At 44.8% G+C, this 27,430-nt stretch overlaps 1 protein-coding gene and 1 long non-coding RNA gene across 5 annotated transcripts in view; one reads left to right on the plus strand and one right to left on the minus strand.

The window, feature by feature from the left end:
* The window catches only part of VCL (vinculin), an 89,770-nt gene that overhangs the window by 7,833 nt on the left and 54,507 nt on the right, over positions 1 to 27,430 (minus strand). The window contains exons 7-19 of one of the 4 annotated variants that reach the window (XM_081006497.1): positions 26,851 to 26,944; positions 22,824 to 22,971; positions 19,999 to 20,152; positions 18,585 to 18,760; positions 17,027 to 17,217; positions 15,541 to 15,740; positions 14,224 to 14,352; positions 12,662 to 12,811; positions 10,199 to 10,307; positions 9,016 to 9,318; positions 8,781 to 8,905; positions 6,900 to 7,085; positions 1,827 to 2,054 (exon numbers count right to left, since the gene is read on the minus strand). In XM_081006497.1, coding sequence (XP_080862623.1) covers positions 1,827 to 2,054; positions 6,900 to 7,085; positions 8,781 to 8,905; positions 9,016 to 9,318; positions 10,199 to 10,307; positions 12,662 to 12,811; positions 14,224 to 14,352; positions 15,541 to 15,740; positions 17,027 to 17,217; positions 18,585 to 18,760; positions 19,999 to 20,152; positions 22,824 to 22,971; positions 26,851 to 26,944 — 2,193 coding nt within the window. The remainder of the gene's footprint in view (positions 1 to 1,826; positions 2,055 to 6,899; positions 7,086 to 8,780; positions 8,906 to 9,015; positions 9,319 to 10,198; positions 10,308 to 12,661; positions 12,812 to 14,223; positions 14,353 to 15,540; positions 15,741 to 17,026; positions 17,218 to 18,584; positions 18,761 to 19,998; positions 20,153 to 22,823; positions 22,972 to 26,850; positions 26,945 to 27,430) is intronic. The other 3 variants (XM_081006498.1, XM_081006499.1, XM_081006500.1) reach the window with 3 other exon arrangements.
* The window catches only part of LOC308477722, a 137,531-nt gene continuing 121,839 nt past the window's right edge, over positions 11,739 to 27,430 (plus strand). Inside the window, exon 1 of the long non-coding RNA XR_013986678.1 lies at positions 11,739 to 11,798. This is a non-coding gene — a long non-coding RNA (uncharacterized lncRNA). The remainder of the gene's footprint in view (positions 11,799 to 27,430) is intronic.

Raw genomic sequence — 27,430 nt, forward strand, 5'->3', positions numbered from 1 at the left:
AAAAAAATCTGTGCAGTGTTTTTGTGAAGAGTGCTTAGTTAACATGACATACTGACCAACAGTGAGAAAATAGGAAAAAGTGCCTGGACTGTAATCTTTTGCATGCAGGAAAGTGGCTGTTAGGCATTAGGACTACCGGGAGAAAAGCGTTTGTAACAACGGCAACAACAAAAGGCACACAGTGTGGTGATAGCTGCAGGAGGGGACTTGTGGTCCTTACGGACATATTTCCATTATGCAGTGCATAAAACCAGCATGTTGTACACATTACAAAAAGCTGCTGAGTTGCAAAAGTCTGAAGAGCCATATCCTTGTTCAGGAGTCTCTTCACACATTTGTTTTTAACCAGTGCACTGAAAATACTGTGTGTGTGTGTGTGTGTGTGTGTGTGTATTTGTACAAAAGAAAAATGCATGTGCAAACATGCATGTTCCACCACACAAATTGCGTATCACCATCGCAGGAGCAATGAGCCAGGATGCTAAACATGTGCTTGCTGCTGTGATGAGTAACGGTTAAGGGTGAACTGCCAGCCCCCTTGAGCAATGAAGGCCATGCGTCTTCTTGGCTGGTTTCTGAAGAGTAGAAGGCAAAGCAGAGTGTAAAATGAGAGAGGCCTTCACACCATGAGGCAAGTGGTGGCAATGGCAGGTTCTGGGTACCATTTAAGGGAGAGAGAGATCTAGCCCACGAAGCACAATGCAGCGACATGTTCTCATGCACATCTCACTTAAAATGAATAGGGGGCTTCTCCATTCATTTCAAGGAGATGTGCAAAGGAGAAAGAGTGCGCTAAATTGTGCCCCACATTAACCTACACATGGAAAAACACCACGTGAATTTTGCGCACAGGCACCAAAAGATCACCATTACTGACTGAAAAGACAATGAAAGAAAGACTCAATTTTTTAAAGAAAGGGGGTTTCCACACATACATACCTAATTTTTAGTAACTGCACAGCCACACACTTAACTCCTTGCAGCATGCTAGTCCCAAAAGCGAAAAAGTGACCCGACAGCTCCCCAAACATTTGTTTGCGATTAGTGCCAGCAAGCTCAGGACTAAGATCGCTCCGAGCCACGGACCGAGGATCTCCATCAACATCATGGGTTGTGTATTTTTTTAGAAAACCCAACGAAGTCTGAACTTAGCAACCAACACATTCAGCATAGCTTGTTGGCCAAAGTCCTCTCACCATGGGCCAGCCTTTTTACATTACAGCCAAGTGCACATCAGCAGGTCCAACTCCTGGGCAACGCCGCCATACCAAGCCATTCCTGGTCTGTCCAACGTTTTAGTGGAAGCCATTGATAAGAGGCAGAAAAGCACAATGATGCGTGTTAAATGACTTCGGGAATGACAACGACGACTCCCTCACAATCTGGAAGTCACTGAGAGACTGTCAACCATGGCTTCACAGGTAGTCAGCTGGTTTGTACGTATGTTTGTTTGGTTTGTTTGTTTTCTCTTCCCTTTCGAAAAAGAACCACTGCCGTGAAGAGACAGGTAAGACAGAGAGCAACGACAGGGAAAGGAAGCCTTGATTAAGAAGGAGAGTAAAACGAAGGAAGTTGTGAGCCAAATGAAGCTTTTTGAGCCCGGCCATCATCGCCAGCAGGCCTGTCAGAAACATGTGAAGCCACTCTCAATCCTCAACAATGAAGTGCAGACAAACTCGAATTTCATTCCAATTCAGAAAAGGAAAAGAAAGAAAGAAAACGAAAATGGGACCCGGCAAGGATCAAGAGTGAATGCAAATGTGTCAACGTTCCAAAATGGCTGGATGCAACGCGGGTCAGTCGCCAGGGGGAAATGGAGGAAGTACCTTACTAGACCACTTGGTGGCTTCCCGGTGCAGAGACTGAGCAGCGGCCAGAATGGGCTGGTTAACGGGCTGGTTGGTTGGCATTAACAGCAGCTCAGGCTCGTAATCATCTTCAATGTCAGAGGGGAGAGTGAATTCAACATCTGCTTCCTCCTCCTCCTCCTCCTCCTCCTGATCTACATCTACATCAGCCTCAGGGGCTTCCTTAACCTCATCAGTCACATCAGGCTTCGCAGGTTGGGCGGGGGGGGGATGCGGAAGGGGGGGGATGAAGAAACAGGGACAGTTAGTATAAAGAAGCAGGATCTGGTCAAAGAGCAAGAACTGAGCTGGTTTTAGTAAATCCCTTTATTCTGGAAGGCAACGGAAGGAGGGGCAGGGAGGAAGGGACGCAATTCCAAGGGAATACTTGACCTGAGAATCTACAAAGGCTTCAAGGAGAGAAACAACAAGAGTTTAGAGAAAGCACACCAAGAATCATCATCGTTTTTCACTCGAGGTCCTCTCTAAAGTGTCTTCTATTTCACCACAACATTCTTTTCTGGCAAGACAATGGCGCCACGGAGACAGGAAAGGAAACGAGAAACAAAAGCAAGTGCAACACTTAAAGATTACTTAGGGGGTGCAAGAGGAAAGTTTCAACGATGAGGCTTGAGTGCTGAGAAAAAACCGCCAGGGAGCAGAGATGCCAGGGGCTGCTTTCTGTGCCCAAAAGAGATGGGAGAGGCCTTGCCGCAAGACAATCGAGGCAGGCACCCCTAGCAAGTCTTGGGTGCTATTAAGGGTGGGGAAGTGGCAGACCTGACCCTACGGAGCCTCACGGATATGAATGGAAGTTGCTCGACGGCTTTTGTGTGTGTCCTTGTTGAAAAGAGCTCCTATTCATTTCAGCAAGGTTTGCACAGGAGAATTTGCAAGCAAATCGTGCTCCCTGTCCATTATTTTGTGGCAGGAATGTGGGGGTGGGGGTGAGGGTGAGGGAATTGGGACAAAGATAATAATAATAATAATAATAATAATAATAATAATAATAATAATATCTTTATTGTCATTGCCCCCTTCGGGGACAACGAAATTACTGCAGGCACCACCACGTCTTGGTCCAGGCCATGGAAAAGGAGGTTATTGTGAAAGCAAAACACACTGCAGGAAGGAAGTCAGGACAGAAAGCCAAGGGATTGTGGAAGAAACAGGACAGGCTGCTCATTAGGAGGACATGATCAGTTGTTAATTGTTAGCAGACAGAAAGTGATGTTAGCAGCACACACAAACAAAGCCAGTCGGAAATGTTTCTGTTAGCAGAAGGTTAATGAGATGGTGCCAGATTGTTTTGCCACAATGTTGTTCTACAAAAATCCAAATGAGGATTTCCAAATCGTTTGTCAAGAGTATCCTGAATCACATCCTGTGGGAAGGATGTCTCTAAAAAAACACAGAACAGCTCGCTATTATCGCAGCCAATCTTCAGGGTACCAATCCATTGCAGAAAGAGAAGACCAAAAGGGGCAAACACTGCCTTTTCAAGTGCAACCAGACCCACACACAATTATCACATTTTATTTCAGTTTGCCCCCCCAGCCCCCACGTCCTTCACGAACCCTCCCCCCCTCCCCGTGTTTTTGCATGTTCACACTTCCTTCTTCAAGAATAGCGGCTTTCGGTATTAAACTTTCTCTCCCCCCCCCCCTCCAATTACTCAGTTTATGCAATTATATGCTCTCAAATAATTTAGATGCAGCTTAAGTGTGGGATTTCATCTCTTTTTGCTTTCTGGGCAAACACAGTGGTTAAATGCAGTGCGTTGAGTAAGGGCCATTTCTTTTCATGAGGACCAAGTGGTGAAGTCTTTCTGTCGGGCAACCTGAAACATCTGCTTAAGAGATAGCAAGCACTTATGGACAAAAGCAACTTGTTGCCTTCTGGGGAATTATTGATCCCAATGTGACCACCTCCCTTCTCTGTCCTGATCCTACAACTCAAAATGGGACAGGGGACAGCGAGCTGTGGGGGGAGTGCCTGAAAGTTAAGATGCGTGTGTTTACTAAATATGAAGGACGTCAAAATAAAAAAAATCCTTCCAGTAGCACCTTCCAGTATGAAGGACGTGTCAGTTTAAAAAATATTGGGTGGTATCCAACCAAATAATTCTACTCTTCTGGCTGTTGAATGGAACTTTCCCTCCCTCTCCTCTCCCACCTCCAAAATATGCTCCAGAGGGTTGGGGGGAAACCCAGAACATATTTAGGGGGACTTGCAGGGAGAAGAGGCAAAGAGGAAGTTCTACTGCACCTTATTTCTAGGGTCATTCATGCTGTCCATAACCCAAAGTGGTTCAAAGCATTAGGCAATTAAACCACACACACTTGCCACTAAAGGGATTTGCATTAACAATCCATCTTACGGGCTCTATTTCAAATTTATTTTTCCATGTTGCCGAGTGAAGGATTCTGTGGGACTCTGTGCACTTTCGTAGAGGACATGGGACTAATAAATATCCCCCCCCTTCTGTCTCACCACGTTTGAGTACCACAACAGCCAACAAAAATAGGGTGTATATCCTAGCAAATGTTCAAGTAACACTGGGAAGCAGGAGAGAGGGCAAGGCAAGAAATTTATTGTCCAGGAAGAAGGAAAAATTAAACTGGCAGAGCATGAAGAGAAAAGGGGGGAAAGTTAATTTGCTGCACAGTCGGAATAAACAAGTAATACACAACTGAAGCTATTTTTCACAGCCAGCCCAAAGCAATCTGCTCGGTTTTTGCGCCTCCCCTCAGAGCCATTGGCTTCTACACACAATGTCTTCTGCTGGAAGAGTGGCTCAGACTGTAGCCATTTATTCTCCACCTACTTTTGAAGACCCATAAACCCACAATAATATTTATGTGCAGGGAAAAAAACCCCACATTGCAGCCACCTTGGGACAGGGCACTGCAGATAATGTTCTCCTGAATGGAATTACCAAGATACAGCAGTTAGGATCAGCTTCTCTCAACAGCTGGGTTTATTTATTGATCCCACACACACCCCAGTGACCTTAAAGTTAAAAGCTCAGAAGGCACCAAATCTCAACTACAATGTCTACCAGGACAGGTTTTAAATGATATTTTAAAACTACGTTTTAAACTGAAGCAAGTGCGGTGTAGTGGAAAGTGTCAGACTTAAGATCTAGGGTTCAAAATCCACACTCAGCCACGAAGCTCGCTGGGTGAATTTGGGTTTCTCAGTGTAACCTACCTCACAGAGTGGTTGTGGGGATTAAATGAGGAAAGAGGAGAATGATGTACGACTCCATAATCGCCTTGGGTAAAAAGGTGGAATATAAATTAAATAATATTGTTTTTCTCAAGCATGTTATTAAAATCAGTGAGAAAATGTGTGTGTGTGTTCAGTGTTGCTTTGCTTGGAAAATTCATTTTGGACTGTTTGCTTCTCTGTTATCCCTTCCAAAAATAAAAACCGCCAAGGTCAAAATGATACTTGTGTTGTCATGAGATGCAAAAAAAAACCCCAACCCCCCAAAAAATCATTTGCAAGGGTTGGCATCGTTGTTGCAGCAATCTTAAATGAATCTGGCAAACATGGCAAGACGTTTGGCACCCATGCTACAGCCCCCATTCAGAGGTAAGCGTGGGTATTCTGCATAGCCCCTCTACACTGGCCTCTGGGGCGGTCCACTTCTTGCGACAGTCTGGTGGGGCAGGGGAGAAAGCTTGCGGAGCACAAAAAGGGCAAAAGGCTATGCGCTTGATTCCCCAACTCAAGCAGAAGGTCCCGAATGCTGGCGTACATTCTTAAGGCTCATTTCAGCTCAAGGCTCAAGTCCGGTGAGGTTTCCCTCGCCCTTCTTGCTACGCTAAAGTTCTACATACGCCAAGGCATGGTTATGAAATCTGTGCACAATAAGAGTCTTGGGAACGATTCTATGGTTTTAATGAAATGGTGGGATGTGAAAAGTCCCATGTTTATATCAATAATTTGCAAAGCTTTAAAAATAGCCTTGATCGACCCACAAAGCTTGGTGCCGCTTCTGAAAAAGCCCACTTCTTGGTAGACGTGTGATAAGGAGAGAGAGTGCGAAAAATATTGTGGATATTGTTGGAGATTACACACCACCTTTCCAAAGCATTGCTGCAAGGATGGGGAAATGTGCAGCCCTTCAGATGGACTCCCGACTCCCATCAGTCCCAGGCAGCATGGCCAATGGACAGGGATGATGGGAGTTGGAGTCCATCACCTTCTCTTGAAGGACCACAGGTTTCCCCATTCCTGCACTACAGAGTCAGCACAAGATAAAGGTTTTCATAGCTTCATGGGGAGAAGCAACTCTGGATGCGACAGAAGAGTCAATTTTAGATTGCCTCTTTCCTAACTCCTGCAGCATTATCAAGCTTTTGTTTGTTTGTTTTCAGTGCTCTTCCAGAGCACACTGGAAACCGTTGTGGAGTTTCTCACCTCATTTTGGTGAGACGGATTGGTTTTCTCCCTCATCTGTTGGATTTGACCCCCAATTCCAACTCACCCAGGGCATAAAATTTCCTGGCAACCTGAGGAAGGTTTTAAAGCGAGGTCTTTGCACAGCAGTGATAAGAGCGGTCAACGTAAGGGTGAGGATTTGTAATCAGCAATTCACTCTCTAAAAAGAGCCCAACCTCTGAAGATCTATACCAGGGGTCAGCAAGGTTTACCGGCCATGGGCCAGATCACTCCCACGGAGATTGTCCGTGGGCTGGACTGGCGCAGCGCGACACCGAAAATCGTGTCTGTGCATGTCCGCGGCACCAGAAATAGCTTCTGTGCATGCCCAGACACCGAAAATCACGCCTGCACGATAGCGATTTTTGGCATCTGGACATGTGCAGACACGATTTCCGGTGTCGTGGGCCGGTAAAACAGTCTTTGTGGGCCACACATTGCTGACCCCTGATCTATACAAACAGATCTACCTACAACACTGGGATATCCCCGAGTGACATCAATGCAATACCCACGAAACACACCAGTCTGCAATTTCTTTGGGTTAAATGGAGAAGCAGCAGTTAAGCAAGAACACAGGGATGCATTGGCCATTCTTACCTTGCTGGACCACTTTCTGGCTTCATCGTGGAGCTGCCTGGCAGCCATCATCATGGGCTGGTTGAGCACCTCCCCAGCCTTCGCCTCTGGGAACTCTTCATCCTTCTCTTCAGGAGGAGGGGGCCTGGGGGGAGGAACCTCGCCCTCTGGCAGCGGCGGCTTGGGAGGAGCAAGTTCATCTGTAAGCTAAGGAAGAAAGGAAATGGGTTGCAGTACCCCAACGCAGAGATCCAATGCAAAATGGCCAAATCTATAGCAATCCACAGAATGGGGAATCTTCTTTTATTTTATTTTCAGCTTTTGCACCTGCGTTGTCCCTTTATTTATTTATTTTATACTTATTAGTTTTACATAGTGATTATTATACATGTCAAACATAACAATTCATACAAAAAAGAAAAAAAGACCTTCTGACCTCTATGGGTTCCATTTCTAAAAATTTGTTCCTGCATCTTTTACTGTAATCTATCTATTATAGATCCATAGTATCCAAAGTTTGTGTTACTTTACAAGTGTTATTGTATTCCCGCTAGTGATTTCAACTGTTTACAGTGGTCTCTAAGGTATGTTATAAAATTATTCTAGTCCTTAATAAAAATTTGGTCTTCCTGATTTCTGATCCTTCCCAGGATGGGGAATTTTCAGTGCTTTGGGCAAACATTCCAAACTCAAATTCACCATTCTTTTGCCAAGCTGAGAATAATGAAAATTAAGACACGTACCCAAGAATATGATTTACATGCTTCCTGGAGGGTTGGGCCAAGCATGAACGTGGCTCTCAGCCCTGAACTACATCCTCTTAAAATCCATTATGGTAGACTTTACAAAATGATCTCTTAAGTTAGCAACTGTTAGCAAAAGCGTCCTTCATCCCTCTCACTTGGTTTTCTGATAGCAGGAAATTGTAGAAAGGGTGGGGGACAATAGCTCACTTCAGATGTCCTTCTATAGAGAAGGTAACTGAGGTTGTCTGGCGCTGGGGTTAAACCACAGAGCCTAGGGCTTGCCAATCAGAAGGTCGGCAGTTCAAATCCCCGTGACGGGGTGAGCTCCCGTTGCTCGGTCCCAGGTCCTGCCAACCTAGCAGTTCAAAAGCATGTAAAGTGCAAGTAGATAAATAGGTACTGCTCCGGTGGGAAGGTAAACGGCGTTTCCATGCACTGCTCTGCTTCGCCAGAAGCAGCTTAGTCATGCTGGCCACATGACCCGGAAGCTGTACGCCGGCTCCCTTGGCCAGTAAAGCGAGATGAGCGCCGCAACCCCAGAGTCGTCCATGACTGGACCTAACTGTCAGGGGTCCCTTTACCTTTACTAATATGCTATCATTTTATGTATTCAATTCCTGGATTCAAATGCCCATGTTTTCAAGACAGCTTTCAAAGGCACGGACAGTTTTTCTGAAATATCAAAAAGGTGCACCTACCCTCCTTTAAGTTCTTCCTATTAATGGATGTGTTCACAACAACAGTTCTCCAAGTTCAAAGTTTATACATAATCACAGGTGGCCTGAAAGGCACACACTTGGCTTTAAACTGCTGCTCTTCTCAGCAAAATACCAGGAATCTGTTCTTTTCTTGCCACTTCTGTGTTTTTTGGTTGGATTACCTTCATACAGAGGGCATTGTACTCCGCTCTCAAGGGCCCCAAGCCCAAATGTGGCTTCGCAAGATGCTAAAGAAACAAAACTTGGGGACGCAATCTTGTGTGTATGCCAGCGTGTATTATATAAGAACACTGTGTGCCTGGAATCAGATTTCAGCATTAAGTGATTCCACCCACACAAGGAAACCACAGCCATTTAAATAATTGAGAGTGGCTCAACCAAATGGTTGCAGATTACCTCTGTCCTTCCAGAGCAATTCTCCATAACACGGCACTTACGTGAAGTTGCTCGAGATCAGGAGGCGGAGGGGGGAAGTCGGGTTCCTGGGGCTGGAAAGCCTCTCGGACTTTGGCCACAGCTCCCAGGATCCTGTAGCCGGAATCAAGGAAATTCTTCTGCAAACCTAGGAAAGGCGAGAGAGAGAGAGAGAGAGAGAGCTTAGTATTAAGTTTTGAAAATTCAGTAACAAGGCGCTTTGAAGAGTTGGAGAAAGCATCTTTGTCTAATGCTTACCGGGATCAGAAATATTTCCTGCCACAGCTTTCGCATCCATCACCATTGGCGAAATAGTTTTGCTCAGGTCATCCGAGGCAGCTTTCACAGCTTCCCGAAACTTGGGATCCTCTGAGTTTTCCACCTCCTTCTTTGCCACTAACAAAATCCGGTTTGCTCGCCGGGCAATGCTGGTGGCTCCAGCGACAAGCATCTGCGGCTGAATGTTGGCCATCGCAACTTTGCACTTGTCCAGGTCTTTCTTAATGGCCTCCTCGGAAGCATCCAACAGAGACTTGGTATCAATTGCTTCGTCCACCATCCCTAGGGTAAGAAGTTTACAGATTTACCTCCCTTCATGTACACGGCAAGGGGAAATGACGCTGGAGGGGAAGGTCACCCTTAAATACAGGATGGAGTTCTGCTACCTTGGCCAGGTGAATTTGTCAGGGTACTGATTTGGTACAATCCTGATTATGAGCATTTAAACTCTTATCACCCTTCTCACTTAGCTCTTGCCACCAGAGGGCCTCCAAATTCTATCAAATCCTCAAACAGGAATGGGTTTCATTTACACAACTGGAAATGAGTACATTTTTGTACTGCAGATAGTGGAAAACACGCTAGATCAATGTTTCGCAAACTTGGGTCTCCTGCTGTTTTTGGACTACAATTCCCATCATCCCTAACCACTGGGTCCTGCTAGCTAGGGATTATGGGAGTAGTCCAAAAACAGCTGCAGACCCAAGTTTGCGAAACCCTGTGCTAGATTTACAGAAAGGGAACTCAGTGGGACAAGCGAACTTGGATGGAACTTCAATATGTAAAAATGGATGTCATATTTCTTCCTTAACAGCATCTGTGTGTGAACACAAAACACATCCAAATCTATATACAATTTCGCCGTAATGAACAAGTGATTGAAACAGAGTTGCATGACAATAATTTATCCAAAAGTTGTGTTTGTAGGCTGCCAGTGATCAGGCCAAGACATATTCCAAACAAAAGTATGACGCAATGTTTTCCTTGAGTCCACTGTGACTTTTTTGGGGTGGGGGGGTGGCTTTTCCTTTTCTGTCACATGCTTAAGTCAACTGCATGAAGGAATTGCTCTTCCCTTTCTAGTTTCCTTCCAATTATATCTCAGGCTCGTCAACAGTGATTTGGGTCTACAAAACCATGGCCACAAGCTCCACCATTTTACCTGTCATTTTTTCCACATTATCAATCCACTGGTTCTTCATGGTCTCAAAGTGCTCATAAGCAGCTTGATTTCCAGGATTCCTTAGAAGGATGCGGGCGGCAGATACTACCTGCCAATGCAAAAAACAGCCAAATATGATGGCAGTAATGATGCACAGGAACAGAAAGTAAGTGCACTGGGATTTATTTTGCAGTGTAGGTAATCTGAAAGTTAAGCATCTCTCATCTGAAATGGGTCCCAGTTTGGGGAGTTTCACAAGAAGTCTCCAACTGAAAGATGGATTTATACCACTCCAGAACACTCTGAGGTACAGTCGTACCTTGGTTGATGAACGCCTTGTGAGTCCAACATTTTGGTCCCCGAATGCCCCAAACCCAGAAGTGAGTGTTTGTGAACGTTCTTTGGAACCCGAACATTTGATGCGGCTTCCAATTGGCTATAGGAGCTTTCTGCAGCCAACCGGAAGCTGCACCTTGGTTTCTGAATGTTTTGGAAGTCGAACGGACTTCCGGAACGGATTCTGTTCGACTTCTGAGGTACGACTGTACTGAGAATTTCCAAAGAGCAGAATTCCCAATCATGACATGGGGACTGCACAAAATTATTATTTTTTAATTACCGCCTTTATTTAGAAGAAAACAACAACAAAATAAAGCCAAGAAATTACGGAAGTCTCTAGCGCAAATAGTAATTGTTAAAATACTTTCATCACGTGAATGTAAGTAGACTATTACACAACAGCTTGTAAAATTACTTTTTCTATACAGGAAATCCTTCAGATTTATTCCTACTCGAAGTACATACTCCCAAAGTAGGAAACAGACGCCCAAAGGATCTGCTTATCCAGAGACCCAAGTGTGAAGACTGACCAGAGAGAGAACATATTACATGACAATCTGGTCAGTGAAAGATTCGCCATACACCATAAAAAGCTGTCCGGTCCTTCTTTCCTTAGGAGAATACGGTGGAAGATTATGGTGCTCTCTAGTTTTCAACTGAGCCTCAGAGGAAATTTTAAGCTGCTACTGAAAAACGCAAAAGGGGCAGGCACGATCCCAACGATGCTATGAACCACTCTTATGGAAGCCATCAGAGGAAAAGAAGTTAACGCCAGCCACCCGGATTATGCCCGGATCCAGCTCCCACTGAAATTCCCTCCTCTTGCAGCTTTTTAGATTGTAGCTTAACTTCTAAAAGGTCTTTTTGGCCGAGAAGTGGGATGAAGCTATAAAATAAATGCAATGTTCACCTGAAAGTGTTCATTAATTTCAATGGGACTTAGAAAGTAAATCCTTACGACTGCAGTCAAAGCGAGCCTCTGTTTCTATAGGTTAAGCCAACCTATGCATACATTTTTATGAGATTTTATAGATTTTGATTTTTTTTTACAGACTCCTAAAAATAGCCTACAATTTAAGGAAGTTACCCTCTCTCAACCTCTTGATTTGTGTGCTGTCTCTCACACAGAGAATCATCTCATCCTAATAGTTAAATACTCATGTTTTTTTCTTTGACTCCTCTCATTCAATTTATTTACCGTATTTTTCCCTCTATAGGACACACTTTTTCCCCTCCAAAAATTAAGGGGAAATGTGTGTGCGTCCTATGGAGCGAATGCAGGCTCCTTGTCTTCAGCGATAGCAACGCGAAGCCTCCAAAGCGCAGAGGGAGAGCTCCCCCCGCGCTCCGGAGGCTTCGCGTTGCTTTCGCTGAAGCTGCCTGAAGCCCCTGGAGCGCAGGGAACTCCCACTGCACTCCGGGGGCTTCAGGCAGCTATCCGCAAGCCTTCAGAGCACAGCAGGAGTTCCCGCCACGCTCCGAAGGCTTGCTGATAGCCGCCTGAAGCCTGGAGAGAGAGAGAGGGGTCGGTGCACACTGATCCCTCTTGCTCTCCAGGCTTTGCTTCGCTGGAGAGGCACTGCACAGCGCCCCTTCAGCGAAGCGGGAGGAGAAATGGAAGGGGCTCCATTTCTCCTGCTACTTCGTTGAAGGGGCGCTGAGCAGAGAGGGGGAGAATTTTTTCCCCCCTGTTCTCCCCCTCCTATGGTCCAGTGCATCCTATGGTCCGGTGCATCCTATAGAGCGAAAAATACGGTAACTTCAGGTTCAGATACTGGCGTCTCCAACCCCACTACATGCTTATTGGAGATGAACTCTCTGAATAGAAACTGAACAACTGAATTTTTCATCCAGGTGAAGCTTTTGGTGGCTGCAAACTGAGCAAACTGGGGAACGTTCAACCAGAAGTGTGCAGATCTTTGGGCGTTCTGCAGTAGATCGGCGAGGATTTCTGACTTCCAATTGTTTAACAATAACAGCAGCAAAATGACCCCCATTCCGTGGCATAAATTATACCAAGAAAATGAAGAAAGACTGGGGTAAATGAGAGTGGTTGCTGTCATTGTCAAACGACTTTGAGCTCCAATCAAAACCGGAGTTTCTGACAGTGAGAGGGAGAGATACCTGAGGGGTGAGCTCTCTTGCGGACTTCACAGTTGCTTGTATGCCTTCGACAGTACTTTTGTTGGCTGTTCCAACTGCAGCTGCCTTTTCTGCAGTAGCTCCAAGCCTGGCAGCATGGTTTTCAAAATTGGCTGCCCTGTCATCAAACACCTGAAAGTTGAAATACATCAACAACCACAGATTAAAAAATGCAGCCAGTTCAGAGTTTTATACCAAGCCAGGGGCCCATAGCAACTCACAGTAACCCATTCAATTACAGACTAGGTGCTTCAATTAAGGTTAGTTTAATCAATGATGAATTTATAATTCTTTGGCGATTTATTAAAAAACTAAAACTGTTCAGCAGAGAAACCGAGCTGCTAATCTTTCAGGGCTCTTTTGCTTTTTTTGCTGCAACCAACTAGCTACCCCTCTGAAAGATGAATAATAATAATAATTTATTATTTGTACCCCGCCCATCTGGCTGGGTTTCCCCAGCCACTCTGGGCGGCTTCCACAAAGACCAAAAATACACTAAGATGTCACACATTAAAAAATTCCCTGAACAGAGTAACGCACACATTTCTTATGGACAGAACTCTTTTTGGCAATTCTAAGCCCTGGTTTCTCCTGCCCACCTAACAGTTTGAAAGCACGTCTAAGTGCAATTAGATAAATAGGTAGCACTCCGGCGGGAAGGTAAACAGCGTTTCCGTGCGCTGCTCTGGTTTGCCAGAAGCGGCTTAGTCATGCTGGCCACATGACCCGGAAGCTGTATGCTGGCTCCCTCGGCCAGTAAAGCGAGATGAGCGCCGCAACCCCAGATTCGGTCACAACTGGACCTAACAGTCAGGGGTCCCTTTACCTTTAACCCCTGGTTTACACACACAAGGCTACAATGATAATGGGTGTGAATGCGCCATGATAGATATGAGTACCAAAGACAGAGCTTTCCTCAGATCACCTTAAAAGCGCAATTCTTTTCAAGGAAGATGGTTCAGTCAGTCCGTTGTCACCAACCTGGTGCCCCCAGACTCCGAGCTTCCATTAAAAAAATAAAAGTAAGCTCTTCTAGAAAGAAAGACATGTGACAAAATGTAAAGGTACCCTTCCAAGTGATTTCTGTGGAATGTGAGCGGCATGTCTGCCTTGTATATTTTTTCTGGTACTGAGGAATACTCCCTGTTGTCATTAGATAGCACTAACATCTGTGTGCGACCTCCACTGTAAGGACCAGAAGGACACAACTGACTTCCTGTGATAAGCATAAGGTTGTTGGGGTGGCTGTCTCTCTCATTTTGTGTTAAGTCACACAACCCAGGGCAGCCATTTTGTGACTGGCACCCGCAGAACACTCAAGACTCAGAATGTACCCCTACTCCAAAACATTTGGCTACACCTGGATTAAGTTATGGTAATGTTGCAAACTGTGGACACCAATTGCATTCTTTTTCCTCAGGGGTGGGGGGTGGGGAAACCATTTAAGTATAAAAAGTCTAACATCTGACTATTACTTTGGCCTACACAGAATTATATTTGCTCACTGTAACTTAAAGACTGGTGCATGCTGGGAACAGACTCACCTCGTCCCTGTTGGGGGCGTCTGGAGGAGCAGTAGCCGCTACTGCCAACAGTTTGATTGGTGTTGTTGTGTCGCTGAACACATCAGATACTTCCTGGGTCATGGCTTCTTGCATCCTTGATTTCAGATCCTTAATAGGAATGCAAAGGCTCCGTGTCAAAACACAGAAATGGGTTTGCCATGATGAAGTGCAGTGCAAAAGTAAAACGCTGGATCTGAATATGGACAGCCTAGGTTCAAACAAGGCTCAGCCATAAAGCTGAAGTTACAAACAGATAGGAGACCTTCAGAGATGGACCGTGAGAAGGACCGTGACAGTAGGGCCCCTGACGCCCCACTCCCAATTCACCATCTAGCTAGATTTTTAGTCTATACCCCTAACCCAGAACACTAAAAAAGCAAAGCTAGGAAAGAAGGGAGGTTGCTATTAAGAATGTGAGGTGGCTGACGTGGAGCAAGACCAACATGGCTCCACACTAGTGCTGTGGTCTAAACGACTGAGCCTCTTGGGCAGGTTTCCTCAAACTTCGCCCTCCACATGTTTTTGGCCTACAACTCCCATGATCCCCAGCTAACAGTACCAGTGGTCAGGGATGATGGGAACTGCAGTCTCAAAACATCTGGAGGGCCAAGTTTGAGGAAGCCTGCTCTTGGGCTTGCTGATCAGAAAGTCGGTAGTTCGAATCCCACGATGGAGTGAGCTCCCGTTGCTCTGTTCCAGCTCCTGCCAACCTAGCTGTTCGAAAGCACGCCAGTGCAAGTGAATAGGCAAAGATGTGGCGGGAAGGTGAACAGCATTTCTGTGCACTCTGGTTTCCATCACGGTGTCCCATTGCGCCAGAAGCGGTTTAGTCATGCTGGCCACATGACCTGAAAAGCTGTCTGTGGCCAAACGCCGGCTCCCTTGGCCTTAAATCGAGATGTGTGCCATAACCCCATAGTTGCCTTTGAATGGACATAACTGTCCAGGGATCCTTTAGCTTTTATTGAGCAAGAACTGGGCCCAATCCACAAGAGTTCTGTGAGGAGCTCTGTGCCCCAAATTGCCAAACGTCACTTCCGTCAGGAAATGGCCAGCAATGGGTGGTAGGGGTAATTGGAATTGGAATTAATTGGAATTAAGTTAAATTAATGGAGGATGCACAGCAGCAAAAGAATGTAGATTGTGTCCAAAGCGTTTATGTCTATAATCTATGTTGCAAAGACCAGTAGCTTGAACAGGAAGATTCTCTGGCTTTGTTAGTTAACGCATATAGACTGGCAACACACTGTCCGACATGAGCTCTTCCTTCTCTTTTCAAATACTGTTTTTATTTACCTTCAATGAGTCCTGCAGCTGGGCAGCAATTGCCTTGGCTTGAGGAGATTCCCCTTCGCCTCGTGCTGCCAGGTCAGCTAACTGGGCAGCCAGCTGTTCCACACGGTCACATTTGGCGAGCAGGTCCTGGCGATAAGGTCCCAGCATGACATTGGCAAGACGGCGACCTTCGGCCACAAGACCCCGGATGGCAGCCTGACCTGCATTGAAAGCGATTCATCTTGCTTAATGTATGGAGCAAGAGAAATTAGAACAGTAGTGCCACCACTGTCAAGAGATCAGGCTGAGGAGTACTGCTTTGATGAGGAATGGTGGGAGCCTCCCCCTGCTCCTGACCAGGCTCCTGAAGCTGCAGTGAAACAGTATAGATTTGGAACAATGGTTTGCAGAGGGGCACAGTTCTGAAGACAAACTGGCGGTTGAACAGCAAAGTGAAGAAGAACTGGGAGAGAAAGAGAGCTAACAGACTCTCTCTCGCTGGAGAGTGTCCAGCCTATCAGTCCAAGGTCACGTAGAGTAGATAAGGTGGCTACACAAAAAGCACAGTGGTTGTGAAATCAGGTTGCAAGGCACAGAAGTGACTACGAGGGAACTGGGTGGAAACCTTAACTGGGAACACCATCATTCCGAGAATGGCTGCTTTGTTCTTTTGCTGTGATCATTAAAATCTCTTTAAATGGTAAGCGACTCTTTTCGCTTTGTCCTGCTTATCTATGGCCAAAGGGGGGGGCAGGAACCGAGTCCCTGAAGCCTGACAACCACTCTCGAAAGTAAAGCAGAGTTGCCATTGTTAAGCTTTAGTGCCAGCATAATCACTACCTTCCCCTAGGTACTCTGAAACGCTACCATGCTGCAACACGTCCTCCCTAATAACTAGGCAGCCCTATTTTCTCTGTAGTTTTCCGGGCTTATACGAGTCGGCTTTGGGATGTCCCACCTGAAGTCATCACAGAGAAAAGACCACTTGTGAAGGGGATTTCTGTGCAGGTTAAAAAAAAGATGGCCTCATGGTGCTATATAGATTTTTATTTTGGGCTGCCCGTTGTTTTCAATTACTCATTCTCCAGTTTGCCTGAGATTCCCGATCATTTATTTGTTATCTTATGTTTAGCAGAGGTTGTTATTTGTTATTTTGTTGGCTTCTGCTGTCCTCGCTCCTGGATTTTCCTTGATTGAGATTCCTGCATTGCAGATTAGATGACCCTATATTATAATATTTCCCCAGCCACTGGGGGCGGCTCCCAACAGATTATTAATAATAAAGAGATATAACATCAAACATTAAAGCTTCCCTTGTGGTCCCTCTTCCAACTTGATAATTCTCTGGTTCTTTGGCTTCCCAGAATAGAGAGCTGCCGGTTCCAAAGGAGAGGGAGGGATTGTTGGAAATGATCGTTGGAGCAGCGATTTTGCATTGAGCCACTAGGTGGACCTCAACTCCCACCTGAGTTTATGTTCACACGCACAGAAAAATTAAAACACTCACCTACTCCACGGTCATCAACTGTAGGGTTGTCTATCCATCTCTGAGCTTGCTCAATCTTCCCTTCTAGGTGGACAGCAGCCTTGGCAGGCCTGCTGTTTGCAACAGCCCTGTTGGTTTTAGACTGCAAATTCTGCAGCGATGTCGCTATTTGCTTTGCTAATGCACGGGCTTCGGGAGAATCCCCCTTTCCACTGCAGAGAAGAAGAAAAATCTGTTAAGGAAACCTCATTAAAATCAGTTCAAAAAGTAGGTTGGTTTCTGTTAATAAGACGTTTACGTATCGTAGCTGTGAATATGCTATTTACTACGCTTAACTGCATTCAACAAAGCACTGTGGTCTGCATTTTCACAAAGGATGAGTCAAGGCAATCTTTAAAAAAGGAAAGCAAGTAGCTTAATGAATGAAAGCAATTCCGGCAAGGAAAGTTCAACTAACAACACCAAGTGAAATTCTTCATTGAAGACCATTTCCGACACATTTAAAAATACTGGGGCCCTAGCAACACTACAAATGCATGTCACTTAAAGGTAAAGGGACCCCTGACCATTAGGTCCCGTCGTGGCCAACTCTGGGATTGCGGCGCTCATCTCGCTTTATTGGCCGAGGGAGCCGGCGTACAGCTTCCGGGTCATGTGGCCAGCATGACTAAGCCGCTTCTGGCGAACTAGAGTAGCGCACGGAAACGCCATTTGCCTTCGCACCGGAGTGGTACCTATTTATCTACTTGCACTTTGACGTGCTTTCGAACTGCTGGGTTGACAGGAGCAGGAACCGAACAACGGGAGCTCACCCCGTTGCGGGGATTCAAACCGCCGACCTTCTGATCAGCAAGTCCTAGGCTCTGTGGTTTAACCCACAGCGCCACCCGCCAAGGCTTCTTCCAAATAATCCTGGGGTATGGTAGTTGGGCAAAGTGCAGAGAATCCGTTGCACACACATCCTAAACCGAGCTGGACACTACGATCATCATTTGAGGGCGCTTTTCATGCACCTCCTATGCTAGAAGTCTGGAGGGCAGCAGCACAAGAGCAAGCCTTTTCTGTTGTGGCCTCCCACTTGTGGAATGCTCTCCCCAGGGAGACTTGCCTGGCACCTTTGCTACATCTCTTTAGGCAAAAACATTCCTCTTCCCCTAGGCCTTTGACTAATTGAACGATCTCTGGCAGGTGTTGTTTTTGTTATGGTATGTATTCTTTCTGTTTTATTGCAAATTGCCCTGTGATCTTCGGATGAAGGGCGGTATAGAAATGTAATAAATCATAGCTACAAAAACGATGATTGAAGGGTTGAAGGGCAGTATAGAAATGTAATAAATCATAGCTACAAAAACAATGATTCCCATAGTTGTGTGGGAAGAAGAAATGGCCACTGAACTAGTTCCAGTCTCTGGTGTGGACATGCCAAGAGAACGCTTTCCTTCGCCAACAGAAGCTAATGGGACAGCCATACAGCCATACTGCTAGCCAGTCATAAACGCACAAAGCAAACTACAGAGTCCATGAGACTTAAGACCAATGGAACTTACATGGAAGCAGCCATGCCCATGTCAATACTTACTGTTTCCGGAGGTCCGACAACTTAGCAGTCAGCGCCGAGATTTCTCCAAGGGACCGCAAAATGTCGTCTCGCTCTTTGGGGTCCTCGCAGAGCTCTGCAATTTTCCTGGCTTCAGCCATAATGCCTCGAATGTGTTCCTCTCCTTCGCTTCCCCCATGAGGATCTGCCAGCCAGCTCTTGATGTAAAAAGAACATGTTGACACACAAAGATCCACTTACAGTATTTGAACCTTTTGTGGTGCAATAGTCTGAAATGCTATCGTACACCTCAATTTAGCTAGGTTGAAATAAATATATTGATGTTCTTTTTCTTTTAAAAAAAGTAAGTAAGATTTTGTTTGAGTTTTAAAAAGATATGGGAGAACAAGATTAACAAAGCTGAAATACGGCCTCGGCCCAGTATACCTGAAGGAGCATCTCCACCCCCATCGGACACTGAGGTCCAGCTCTAAGGGACTTCTGGCAGTTCCCTCACTGTGAGAAGTGAGGTTACAAGGAACCAGGCAGAGGGCCTTCTCAGTAGTGGCACCCATCAGATGTCAAGGAAATAAGCAACTATCTGATTTCTAGAAGATATCTGAAGGTAACCCTGTTTAGGGAAGTTTTTAATGTTTGATGTTTGATCATGTTTTTACTATTCTGTTGGGAGCAGCCCAGAGTGGCTGAGGAAACCCAGCCAGATGGGCAAGGCATAAATAATGAAATTATTATTATTATTATTTCTGAAACAGAAGTGCATCCTTGAAAGTCACACCTTTGCAGGAAGAGACCTTAAAAATGTCATGCTAGAACACTCCCCTTTTCTCTCTTCCACCTTGACATGTGAACGTCAGAACAGGAGTCTCGCTCCGCAAACAGCTACTCTTCAAGAAAGATGAAGGGTATGACTTGCAAGAATGTGCCCAAGCCTTTCAAAGTACTGCAAGAGGAAGCCCTTATCTGAGAACCATTGGTGGACAGTCTTTAAAGCAGGTATGAGGAACACATTGCACTGCCGAAGATGTTGGACTACAAAGCCCCATCGGCTCCTCACCACTGGCCATGGGGCTAGCTGGGTCTGATGGGAGCCGATTCCCTGTCCTCCCTTTAAAGTCAAATAACTGCAACGGCTGAAACAAAATAGGATGCCCTGGCTAGAAGAAATCCAAATTATATTATTAATATTGATTCACTTCCTATGAAGCATCACAAAACAATACAAGACGCATATAAATCTGCTGCAAATGCAAAATGCATAGAAAGCAACTGCGTATTTAAAAATGATTAAGGCAAAGCAATTTGAAACCCATTCCAGAGATTGACTGGTGTGAAACAACTGAAGGAGGACCCAATGTAAGAATTAACTTGTATGCTAGTTTACCAGGACCCATCGCGGTTCATCGGAACTGGGAGGGATCATTTGGACTGCGATTACCTGAGCGGCATCAATTTTCTTTGCAATTGCCTGCTTAGAGTTGGTCATAGCCTCCAGCTTGCGAGCTGCATTTTCCACTTTTGCTGTGAGTAAATCCAAGCCTTGGGACACTTGCTGAGCCTTCTGCAAGGCTAGCGGTGTAGCACCTTGTCCTCTGTTCAAGGGGAAAGAAAGGCATGTAAAACCCAACACACTCTTGCAGTTATAGCCTATTGACTTAACTAATCCCATATAATAGCTCAGTAAAGGTAAAGGACCCCTGACAGTTAAGTCCAGTCGCAGACACTGGGGTTGTGGCACTCATCTCACTTTACAGGCCAAGGGAGCCAGTGTTTGTCCACAGACAGTTTTTCCGGGTCATGTAGCCAGCATGACTGAGCCGCTTCTGGCAAAACCAGAGCAGCGTATGGAAACGCTGTTTACCTTCCTGCCAGAGCAGTACCTATTTATCTACTTGCATTTTTCGCATGCTTTTGAACTGCTAGGTTGGCAGGAGCAGGGACCAAGCAATGGGAGCTCACTCCGTCACGGGGATTCGAACCGCTGACCTTCAGATCGACAATCCCAAGAGGCTCAGTGGTTTAGACCACAGCGCCACCTGCATCCCAATAGCTCAGTAGTTGCTGCTGATTTATATAAGAAGTAGTACTGTAGGATGCAAGCAAGAACTGCAAAGATGGGGGGAAGTTGTCTCTACCCCTGAAAGCTGGGGGCCTCAATGCCCGGGGCAGGGAATTGGTGTTACTCCTGCCTGAACCACCTTTCAGACTACAATCCGTTCATTTCAGACTGCACTTTGTTCTCTTTTCCTTGCTGCAATGAAATTTGCGGAGGACAACGTACTTGGTGTACTGTCACAATGCTGATTAATAAACCACTCAGTGAAAGCTGCCCATTTGCTGCCAATAAAGCTAAAATTCAAAGGAAGCATTTCATGCATGTTGAACTGTTAAAATTGCTTTGGCTTAATTGGAAAGCAAGTTTTGAAGACACCAGGATCCATTCTCCAATCCAGATGTGAAAGCATAAGCGTATTTTTTTCTAGGCAGTACAATCAGGCCTCCACAAATCCACTCATCAGTTCATCAACGACAAGTCCCCCTGAAAGGTTCTCAGCGTGACATTAAATGAGCATAATGCTCATGCCGCTTCTGCCAGCTCCAAGTCGCATAATAATTTTTTAAAACCCTGCTCTTTCCTGAGTTTTCTGGCAGACACAGTACACCAGGTGGAGGAGAGGGTTCAGTGGCAACCAGAAACGACAGAAGGCTAGCAAGTCATGTGAAAATTCATGTATCCCAGAGTGTAGTTAAGGTCAGAACTAGAATGCAAATGTGAAATCAAAACAGAAAGGCCCTTAAATGAGGAACTAAATAAGCATTAAGGGCCAGATAAGGGGGCACCTACACGATTCAGCCACTTCTCCCCAACTCAAAGCCATCTTTATTTTTAAATGGAAGAATGTGCACATAAGCACTTCCCTTTAAAACTGGGGAAGGTCTATGCTCCTTTAAATAAACGGGAGACCATGCACACCCAAGTCAACATTGGCAAACATGAGATCTTCCAAATAACCAATAGGGATGTTGATGTGATAATGCATCAGATCACATTATTTAAACGAAGAACAAAACAACAACTGCTCAGTGTTTTAATACGCAGAAGGTTGTAATCAACACAGCGATGTAGCCCCACTGAAGTCAAATAGGTTTCAATTTGTTACATCCACTGATTTCTGCAACTGAATATGCCTTAGGTGGATTCAACCCACAATCACTTGTGCATTTGGGTTTCCTGAAGGAGTGGAGGAAGAAATAGCACAAAAGGAACAGAAAGCTTTGGCAAGACATGAAGATGATGTACAAATGGTACACAACACCAGTGCAGTTAGGGAAAATGTACAAAACTAGTTCAAATATATGTTGGAAGCGTAAGGAAAAGGAGGGAACATTTTATCATATGTGGTGGGATTGTAAGGTAATTAAAAATATTTGGGAAATGATATACAACGAATTGAAGAAAATGTTCCATTTAACATTTGTTCAAAAACCCGAGGCATTTTTGTTGGGGATTGTAGGGAAAGACCTGCCAAAAAAGTTGAAAAACATCTTCATGTATGCGACAACGGCCGTGAGAGTTCTGGTAGCACAAGGATGGAAGACTGAAGAAACCCCAACTAAAGAATCATGGCAAGAAAAATTGATGGACTATGCAGAACTGGCAAAATTGACATATAAGCTACGGGACAAGGATAACTGTGATTTTAAGGATGAATGGAAACCTTTTACAAAGTATCTGAAGAAGCAACAAAGTGAACTGGACTCCTTGGCAGGTTTTGAATAAACATTCACAAATTTTTTACTGATAATAGGATCTATACAACTTTGTAACATGCAGAAAACAGCATTATTAGAGAAACCAAAGACTGGAACTGAGGGAAGTCGGGGGTGGGGTGGGGGGTGGGTTCTGTGTGGGAGGGGGAGGGGGGAGGGAGGAAAAATGGGGGGGAAATAAGGATGATATGTTTTTGGATAATATGTCTTGTTATAATTTTGAATAAAAAAAAGAAAAGAAAAAAAAGAAAGCTTTGGCAAGACAAAACTGTGCATGAACTGAATTACAGGAATCCTCCATGAAAATTATGAAGGCAGGTGGGGCAGAATGCAGGGCAGAGACAACGCACAGAAACATGATGTCCACCACTATTAGTATGTTGGCAAAATAAAGACATTTAATTTATCTTTTGTGTTGCTTTCTTAGAACGGCAGGATTGCTATTTCATAGTCCCAGGGTTAAACGTATTTAGTTAGCGAGAATATGTTTACCTAGCTCGAAGATCAGCCACTTGGTCAGTCAATTGGCCAAGCATTTTACAGGTTCCTAGAATCTCTCTGCGTTCTTTGCCTGCACAGAGCTCTCCAACTTTCCCTGCTTCATCCAGGATCTGCCTTATGGCTTGCTCGCCAGAGTCTCCTAGGAAGCAAGAATGTGGGAATGCAGACAATGAAGACTCATGCATTATTCACACCGGAGAAAATTACTGAATGTGTTGTACAAGAAATATAATCCATCGTAATATAACAGCGTACTTGCAGCAGGGTAACGTTGTTGTAGAAATAGGCATATCATTTCAGCGGATTAGGTATAATGCACGCCACTAGAACCCAATTAATTTCAATGCTAAGACTAAAGTGGGAGTTATTTTTCTCCTGCATAATTTTAGAGAAAGAATGACACATACACTTTTCAAAAATTTCCCTGTGTTTCTGTTCTTCGGCATGTACAGCAATCTTTACAACTGTGATAGCGCCATCTCCTGGAGGTCCTCCAGATGTTGTTAGACTACATCGGACTTCCGGGTTGGCGCCATCGCCGAATGGCGGACTCCCTCCGAGCTCCGGAGGGAGTCTGCTCGGCAGGGGCTGGGTCCTACCGCACCGGCGATGCGGGGACCCTTAAAAACCACGGCCACGAGGGCCGTGGACATGGAGACTCGGCTGGCACCGTTAGCGCCCTCCCGGCTCGTGAAGGAGCCTTTTTAAAGGCTACGGATCGGGTGCCGGGGAGAAGCGTGGTGCTTTGAGTCCTCTGCTATCCCTGCCGAGCGCAGCCGCATGCCATCCGGCGGAGAGCGCTGACTTCTTCCATTGAAAATTCGGACTTCTTAACAACAACCCGTGAGTAATTTGGAAACCGGGTTCAAAAGGAGGAAAAAAAAGAAATTTTTTTTCGGATTGGACACGAGCGGGGGGGGATCCAAAAAGGAAGTCAGTCCCCCCCCCATTGTAAACCTTCCAAAACAAGGACGGGGAAACCAAGGTCCAAAAAGATTTGTATTGCTGATAAAAACTAAGAATTCCACGATGGGGAACTATAAGAACTGTGCTGGAGGAAGAATTGAGGGAGAAGAAACGTAACCCCCCCCCCCCTGGGAACCGGGGTGATTGAAGAGAGAGCCTGGTGAAAAGAGTCGGAGATTTTGACAGCTGTCAAAGTAGCTGTCAAAGTCGGAAAGCAGAGAGGATTTTATTATGAGAACCTTGCTGGTTAAATTTGTTACAATTTGCTATAACTCGTTAAAACTTGGATACAAAATGGCGAAATCATGGATAACAATCGGACTTTTGGACTAGAGAAAACAAAGTTACAACAATCCCCCTAGAGGAGTTTCGGGACATTACAAAGATGGTCGTAAGTGGAAAAATACCATTGGAATTTTACAGGACTGGTTATCTTCTGGGAAAGCTGCAAAACGGAAATAATATTTTGTCTACAGGGTGTTCAGCTAAAGGAGACAATAGAATTTTCTATTGAAGAAAGGAAGGGACTGAACGCAAGTTTTTGTTCCTGAATAACAATAATCCCTGCAGAGTTACTAAGCTTCTGAATTAGAACGTTTTAGCAGCGGAACAAGAGGAAATTGGACTACAATTTGGAAAGAACAATGGGGGGAGTTTTATTAAAGATCTGAAGTTAAGTGTTTAAAAAAAAAAAAAAATAACTATAAAAAGAAAAAGCCAGCAAGGAGTTGGGGGAAATAGGTGATTTATGGACTTTAAGAATTCCAGGCGGATAACATGGTTTGGTGGTCAGGGGGAAATTAAACCGGGGACAGGGGGGGGAGAACTAAAATCCAAAGGCTTGTTAACTTCTTTTTTTTGAACTGGCTCTTTTTCATCTATTATACTTTTTATTTCTTATTTCTGATATTTCTATTGTGTGGGGTGTCCTTATTATTAAAAAAAGGGAAATTGTGGAATGAAAATGGGGTGGGCCCTGGGAGAGAATTTTTGTCTTTTATTAAGGGTATTGATGAGGAGTGTATACATTTTAAATTCGGATAATGGTCTAAACAAATTAAGTTTCAATTAGAACTGAGAGCTTGTGGAGCCAACAATATGAAAGAGGAATATGGTAGGGGTGGGGGAAGGGGGGAGTCCCGGAAAGTGGACGTATGAAAATAAGGCTTTGAATGTATTTTAATTCTTACTTTCTGTATTTTTGAAAATCTTAATAAATATCATTTGAAAAAAAAAAAAAAAACAGATGTTGTTAGACTACATCTCCCAGCATCCCTGATTGTCAGCCACAGGTGTGGCGCTACCATTGGGTAGAACTGGGCAACTGGCGGGGAGACAGCAGCGGTGTGGCATTGGAGAACACAGCTGTGTATGCCACGTACCCTGTCCTGCACGCCTTAGGTTTTCCTGCTGCCTCCCAGTGTTGTGAAATATGCTGTTCCATTGCCTGTCTTGGAAGTACAAGTCTACCAGTCTGACGAGCTTTGGTACATGCCATGGGACTGGGGCACCATGCCATCCTTTGCTTTGGGTAGCAAAATGTCTTGGGCCAACCTTGATTGGTCATGCTGGCTAGAGCTGATGGGAGCTGAAGTCCAACAGCACCTTGAAGGCCACAGGTTAGCTACCTTTCCTTTAGAGCAGGGTCTCCAGCTGTTTTTGGACTACAACTCCCATCATCCCTGACTTGGCTATCTAGGGATGATGGGAGTTGTAGTCCAAAAAGAGCTGGAGGCCCAAGTTGGGGAAACACAGGTTCAGAGCATGTGAAAAGTACCCAGGCCATAAAGTATACATAGTATAAGAAAACTTCCAGTTTAGTTTGATCTCCTGTCCAAAGCAACATCTTTACTTTATATGTAGAAAGGAAAATAAACAAGATTCTTCACAATCCAAATCCAGCAAAGTTTCATGAAGTTAACTCATGACGGTATGACATATACACTGCACTTTTATAGGCTTTTCTTACGGGTTCCAGTGAATAAAATACAGATGCAAAATCTGATCCATGCTCTCGAGAGCCAACATAACCAAGTCAAGATGCAGAGGCAGCATTAAATTTTATCAGTTCCACTGTTCCACCCTTGTATGCTTATTTTAATGTAGGACACATTTTGGAACAGCAGAGCTCTGCTAGTACGGTAATAAATATGCGACATCTTTCCAAGAAGAGCAGCTGTACCAGAATACTAATTTGGGAAGGGTTCCGAACTAAATAATTTGGATGGTAAGATAAGCAAAGCTTTCCAAACCACTTAGCACAGAATCAATTTGTTTTGCATTAATATTTGAAAGAACAGTGTCTTAAGAGCTTCCATTTGGAGTACCACAGTAATGCTGTAACTGAGTTATCACATCACAGACTAGCTTACAGCTTGTTGTTCAGCATCCCAAGAATCTCAGCTTTCATTTTAATGATAATAACTGTTAAGTTGTGGGTGAACATATCAGACGACACGGCGATTCTTCAAACAGCTCTTGTTTATTCTCAGGCTAGAACAGAATTGAACTGAAGGATTCAGCCAGCCTGCTTATATAGAGCTCCACTACAACGCAACTGTAACACTTTCTGTAACTATCCAATCACTGAACGTCACTTTCAATCCCTTATTTGCATATGTGGACCTGAGTGAAAACTATCTACAGTATCCCCCTGCTGGCCCAGGGTGAGAACTTCAGTACATAACAATAACAGTGCTAAGAGTGCTAGCTGTTTAAAAAGGTGACACACAGGACTTCAAATTCAGGCTCAAGAGTGTGTAGGTCATGCCAGTTACTCAAAGGTTGGGGAGAGGACAGAGCTAAGGAGTATTTCCAGGGATGGCTCTTCCGTGTCCCGGATAGCTCTTTGCCCTTCCCAACTATTTACAAGAGCAAAATATGCTATGGAAAAATAAAAATAAGCTTGGTGTATATTGGATAGGGGACAAAGGGCTTGATTTATGCAAATTGCATATTCTTGGTACAGAATTGTCCTCAGTACAGAATTTTTGCATTCCCATCCTAAGTGTGGGTCCAATTTTGATCAAAAGCAGCAAGGACTTAAAGTTACCTGCTGGAGCGTTGGGGTCTCTAAGCCAGCCCTTGGCTTGGTTCATCTTGGAATCTATTAAGGCCAATGCTCTCTTCATAGCTTCTGTATCCTTTTAGAAAGAGGGGAGGAAAGGCAGATTATCTTAATCATGTCCCACAAAATGCAGGTATGGGAGCAACGGCAGAAACACAAAGTGAAGCACAACTCGCGGAAGAACCAACGGCTTAATGTTAAGTATCAGACACATTCCTGTCACTCAAAATGCAGAAGGCCGCAGCATGCATTGTTTTAAGGTTTTATTTCCCAAGCGAACAGCAACTCCAGAATGAGATATGGGCTTTTCAGAACTACCCTAAATGTTAAATATTTAATCTTAAAAAAAGAATAATGAAACCACCACACAATTCTCTGCATGCATTCTCCATTTTTCGACGCCCGCTAGGAGAGTGGAATAGCTCCAGTTTGCTCCAGTTTGGTGTCATGGATGCAACCCAGGTTCGGAGGAGGAAAGAACAGATGTCAAGGCCATGTTACCAGGTGCGTTTTTTTAAAAAAAGGATTTATTAATTCATCCATTCAGGCACTCTCAGTCATACAC

Source organism: Podarcis pityusensis, assembly GCF_964106645.2.
Source record: "Podarcis pityusensis genome assembly, chromosome: 5".
In the NCBI taxonomy this organism is placed as follows: Eukaryota; Metazoa; Chordata; class Lepidosauria; order Squamata; family Lacertidae; genus Podarcis; species Podarcis pityusensis.